The sequence below is a fragment of the Eriocheir sinensis genome, chromosome 6 (assembly GCF_024679095.1).
Source record: "Eriocheir sinensis breed Jianghai 21 chromosome 6, ASM2467909v1, whole genome shotgun sequence".
NCBI lineage: Eukaryota > Metazoa > Arthropoda > Malacostraca > Decapoda > Varunidae > Eriocheir > Eriocheir sinensis.
Window position 1 is genome coordinate 1,138,843 of NC_066514.1, and position 5,800 is coordinate 1,144,642.

The following is a 5,800-nucleotide window of genomic DNA, read 5'->3' on the forward strand; positions in this document are numbered from 1 at the left end:
AAATTTATGCCTTTCCTCCTATCAACACAAATCAACTGTACTAAGCATAATCTAGCTGTGGAAGCGTGAACTACTATGGACATGTACAGAGATAAGAATATAATTCGTAGGATGGTGGTGGCTTTTCCCACAGTTGGGACACTTGGCGGTGGTCGCCTCGTGGGCCTTGTAGCGGGCGATGCACTCCTCCGTAGGGTGGGGCTGGCTGCACACGCCGCACCTGACGGCGTGTCCACATCGTGCCCCGAGATGGTTGTAGCGCTGACACTTGAAGCACCTCACAGGCTCACCTTGGTAAGGGCGCAGGTGGTACTTGCCCCAGCAGCCGAGGTCTAGCTTGGCGGGCGGCGGCCCCACCAACACAAGCAGCACCTGCCTTGTAGGCTCCTTGTCCCTCCGGGAGCACAGGCGCTGTGCGGAGACCACTTGAGGGTGAGCCTCCACCGCGTCGAGGGGGAGGTCGAGAGGGTAGCGCTCCAGCACCACCTTATGCCTCCTTTCGCTGGGGATGAGAAGGAGCATCTTGTTCCCTTCTTCGGCGAGGCGGCGGAGGAGTGCCGCTCACTCCTCGTCCCTGTGTGTAAGGACGTACTCCCTCTGAAGGTTGGGCCTTACCTCCATCCGCAGGCTCGGTTGCTCCCTCTCGAGGGCGGTGATGGCTTGGTAGGCGCTGTCGTGGTCCCCCAGGATGCCCAGCTTGAATTTGGGCCTCGGGGGTTGCTGGTGGCGAACTCGACCTCTCGTGATGATCGTCCATTCTTGGTCCTCGTCCTGCTGCTGCTGCTGCTGCTCCTCGTTCACGCTGACGATGGACAGGTCGAGTGGGTCACAACCTAAATCACTGGCGTTGCCCTCCATCGGGTCGTGCTGAAGACAGCGAGCGGCGCCTTCAGGCGACCACTCCTCACTGCTCCAGTCGTCGAGCAGGTTACGGACGTGGTCGCGAGCCTTCTTCGGTGTCGAGTCCTTCTCTGGGGTCGCTGACGGAGAGGAGGCCCTTCCTCTCTTCCCCGCACTGTTAAGCACTATGTCGCTCTTTGAGTTCATTTTCAAACGCCCGAGAACACGTGGTCGAGAGAGTTGCCGGGCAGGTCAGAGGGAGCGCGGAGCTGCCCGTCTGCCCTTGACCGCGGCTCACGCTAGACTGGCTTTATTGACAAAAAAATACACAGAGGTCATTGACACGGACAAGGCATACAAGGAACGTGTTTTGTGTGTATATGCGTTTGTGAAGATGTAGAGTAGTGTGAATGTCATTGGAGTGTTAGTGTGTGTGGTGAACAATATGTAGAAGGAGTGTATAGCAGGACGAGGACAGACAGTAGAAGCTAAACAAGTAACAAGAGATAAACAATTAGACGCACAAGACACAGCGAGACGGGAGCAAGAACGAAAACGTTGACACAGAGTAAGAACGAACATTAGAGTCTGTGCTGCAACGCCACATTTTCTGAGGAGTCACCGGGTAAAGCTTTCGTCACCCCACACTTTCAAGCGCGTCATCACGCGTCATATGGCTAACTGATCGCCTCACGCTACCCATATATGGAGCTGCGCGGAGTTGCTTGGGACTTCAGCGGTCGCTCTAGGCGGAGGGGCATGAGGCCTTCATGGCGAGATTTTACAATCTGCCACAGCTCTTAAGGATGTTACATATTTACAAGGCATACAGGATAACCTCAGAAACACAATATCCCGAGAGGGCGAGCATCAGAGAAACAAGTGCACATTACGACATGACCTTGGTAACTCCACATAATGGACGAGAGGATCTACAGAGACACGGTTTACATGAGAAGATTAATTGGGGTAGATTACATTTGGGTGGGAGTGCGAGTGTGTGTGTGTGTGTGTGGTGTGTGAGTGTGTGTGTGTGTGTGAGTCACAGTCATCAAGGTCGTCACCAGCAGGTTGAGCGGGCAAAGGCGGGTTGTGGGCAAAAGAAGATATTTAATAGTAAGAGGCGGTAAGGGGGGTGGGGGGACTGGGGAGAGGGAGAAGGGAGGAGAGGGGATGGGATGGGGGGCGTGGGGGTTGGAGGCAAGACAAGCAACGGAAAGCTGCCTGTAGGTGGAAAAATGAGGGTGCTTATGGGCCGCTCATCGCCTCTGCGCTCTCTTTTATACCGGGGAGAGGAGAAGAGAGGATCAAGGATTCCCTGTATTACCCCGAGGAAGGAACCGTACAACGTCCACTGACGTCTGACACACTGGGGTTGGTAACGCTTCATGAGTCGGACTTTCGAGGGGAAGGGGGAAACTCCCAAACGGGCGGTCAGACGTCAGTGGACGTTGTACGGTTCCTTCCTCGGGGTAATACAGATCCCTCTCAACCTCTTCTCCCTGTCCCCGGTATAAAAGGAGCGCAGAGCGATGAACAGGCCCATAACCCACCCGCCCAGTGCGATTTAACGCAATTGAACACCCATCCCAGTGATTCATTCTCCCTTCTCCCTCCTCTCCCGAAGCATTCCCCCCCCTCCAGTGCATCATCCCCCCTTAATATCTTAGGGCGATACTTAATAACCCCTTAGGAAGAAGCCCTCGCCGATTTCAACAAGCGACACGATCAATCGACACAATCCACACACGACACACACACACACAAACACACACACACCACCACACACCCCACTCACCCTCAAAATGTTCAACAATTAATGTTCAACATGTACTTCAGGTCGTTCTCCTCGCTCCCTTTCCAGAACCGTGTGTCTCAAAAGGTAGGCACCCAGGCTATTGTAGTGGCAGGGCAATCTAGGCTATTCTATGCAGTGTTTCTCCTCCCCTCTGGAGGTGACCCGTGCCCCCTCTTTATAATGCCGTCAGGCCATCTTTCACTGTATGGAAGTCCACCGAGCGCGGGACTCAGCGCGGACCGCCAAATGCCCCTCGGCTAGGTTCTCGGTGAGGTTCTCGGTAGCCCGCCCATTTTACCCATTATATTACCAGGGAGGCGATGAGACTGCGAGTAGGTGCGACGCGGAAAAAAAGTCCTAGTGTGGGAGCAGCTTAAGAGAGCACGCGATTTGAGCGGTGACTGCTACAAACTCACCTACGTCAGATCCCCTGCATGTTTGTTACAGTATTTTTTGTTTCCTATTTATCATGTGAATTTATTATCTTCCTCATTTAGTAATTTTCTGGAAGTTTTCATCAAGGAACAATGGTATTTTGATTTGTCTATTTTGATCTAAAGGATAATGTGTTCCATAAGAATCTAGGCGATACATTGCCTTTGTATATCTTGTCCGGAACCTTTTCAGCTGTTGTGATGAGCGTAATAGTTTAGCTTTTCTTCACTCAGTAGTATTTATCCAAGTAAATTACCGCAACAGTAATTGATTATTAGCGTCTATATAGAAAAGGTAATTGTAAGAATTTATACATTGACAGATTAATAGCGTCTTCCATTTAGCGTAACCCGTTTCTGGGTCGTGATCTGTAGAGTCCCTTGATAGATAGACTCCCGACAACATAAGACTTGGACGCCATTATTGGCCCTGTTTTCGCCGCGTTTGAAAAGCGCGGCGAAAACAGGGCCAATAATGGCGTCCAAATCTTAGGTTGTCGGGACTCTATAAGGGACTCTACAGATCACGACCCAGAAACGGGTTACGCTAAATGGAAGACGCTATTAGTTTGTCAATGTATAAATTCTTACAATTACCTTTTCTATATAGAGCAGAACAACGCGGAGTCTGTCCCTGCACAGCACGACTGCGGGTTTACTCACTGAGTCTCACAACATACCTGTTTGTACCGTACTGTTGCCATGGTGAGATGGGAGCCTTATGCCCAAAGTCGTCCCACTGGTGATGTTGCATGTTACCTGATGCTGGAGACGGGGACGGAGCTATAACCTTTGACATCGTGGTTGCTGGGACCGCAGGAGCCTCCACTGGAGTCTGGGGCGCATCGACTTTTGTTGTAGGAACTTCCTCAAGGACGAGAGGCCCAGCACGAGTCTGAATTTGTGACTCCTCAGCTTGGGGCAGGTGCACAGTGCCTGAGAGTGGAACGACGTCCACTAGCTTGAGAGGTACCTGGTCATTTACTGGACTTGCGACCGGTGGGTTTAATGTTAACTTTGGTGAAAACGAAGCTTTATCTGCTCGCGTTGAAGGCACAGCAGCCAAAGCAGAAGAATCATTTATGGAGGCGTCCCTGGTGACGGAAAGCTTGCTGGAATTCACTTTTTGTACAATATCGAAAATGCCTGAAACTAATCCTCGCATTCGTTGGAAATCATTGGGCTCCACTGGAGATCTTTCACTATTATCCGTTTTTTCCATATTGGGAGATATTCTGCCAAGAATGTCGACAAACTCCACTGCAACAGTCTTGGCTTGATTGATATCCAAATTGTCATCATTCAGGAGCCTTAGAGTATCGAAGAACAGAAGAATTGACGGTATGTTTCCCACCACTCCGTCAATAAGTTTGTCAACTGTGCTGAGGCTTTTCCGATTCGTTTGTTGATGACTCACGCTCAGTGCCGTGTACACGTCCGGGGTTGTCGGGGCCGAGAGAGCAGAGGAGCACACACAGCTCAGCAGCACCTGCCGGAAAGATAAAAGTGAGGGAAAAACTAATTTTGACTCACACATATATATGACAGTTAGTGCAAACCCAGACAACGAAAAATAAATAAAGAGACTGGGCATGAGATGGACTGGTTCCAGTTAACCCGGTAGCTGCGGGGGTCATGTTTTTTTGGTTAGGTTAGGTTAGGTTAGGTTAAAGGCCCCTCTAAGTAAAATAATGAGAAAGAATCATCACTCACGCAAACATTGCATAATACAGTGCTCGTCATAAACATTGTCGCCGGAGACCACGGTATCCGTTTGAAAGATCAAAACGAGCGCGCTTTCCTTGGCGGGCATCGGGTGCTTTAAATTAAATTATTACACATCTGGCATCTCAGCCTGGGTGTTGGGCAGCTTGCAATGGCGGGAAGAAGTGACAGGCATCTGTCAATCACTCTAACTGGGGACCGCTTTGTTGCTGGCTTCCCGCGCCACCCCCCCTAGACTGGTTTGCAGTTACTCTGCTGTTTAGCTGTTTTCCTGGAGAATGGTGCGCTACCAGATCTTGTCACGAGACGACATTGCAGCCATCTCAGCTCTCCACCAGGCTGGACACTCCACACGGGCTATCTCTGACCAGGCGGGCGTCAGTGTCCGCCAGGTTCAAAGATACGTGAAGCGTACGGGTGAACTCGGCGGCAACAAAATACCCGCCAAGAAGAAACCACCAGGAAACACCCGCAAAACTTCCCTGCGCACCCTGAGAGTGGTGCACCGTGAAGTCCAACGCAATCCACGAGTATCGGCCAGGAAAATCAGGGAAGACAACTTGGGATTGCTGAGTAATGTGTCTGTGAGGACATTATCGCGCCGCATCCACGACGACCTCCAGTACCTGAGCTACGCAGCGCGGCCCAAGCCTGTGGTTACTGTAGCCCAGGAAAAGAAGAGGCTAGCGTTTTGTGACAGGATGAAAGACTGGACCATCGAGCAGTGGCGTGGCGTGCTGTGGAGCGACGAATCAAGATTCACAGTGCAGACGTGACAGCCAGCAGTCAAGGTCACGTGTACGGGCGCCCAGGCAGCGACCCGCTCGACCCCCGCTACACTGCTCCTGCCGTCAGATTCCCTGATTCGTTGATGGTGTGGGGATGCTTTTCCTACCACGGGGTGGGGAGCCTCGTGGTGTTACCCAAGAACACCACAATGAATCAGGGGAACTACCTCGAGCTTCTGTGTGACCATCTACCGGGGTCTTTCGAGATGTGTCAG

At 51.6% G+C, this 5,800-nt stretch overlaps 1 protein-coding gene across 1 annotated transcript; it reads left to right on the top strand.

The window, feature by feature from the left end:
• Positions 1-5,075: 5,075 nt before the first annotated feature.
• Positions 5,076-5,573, top strand: LOC126986769 (uncharacterized). The gene has a single exon (XM_050843144.1). The coding sequence runs from the start codon at positions 5,076-5,078 to the stop codon at positions 5,571-5,573; it is 498 nt and encodes a 165-aa protein (XP_050699101.1).
• The last annotated feature ends 227 nt before the right edge of the window (positions 5,574-5,800 follow it).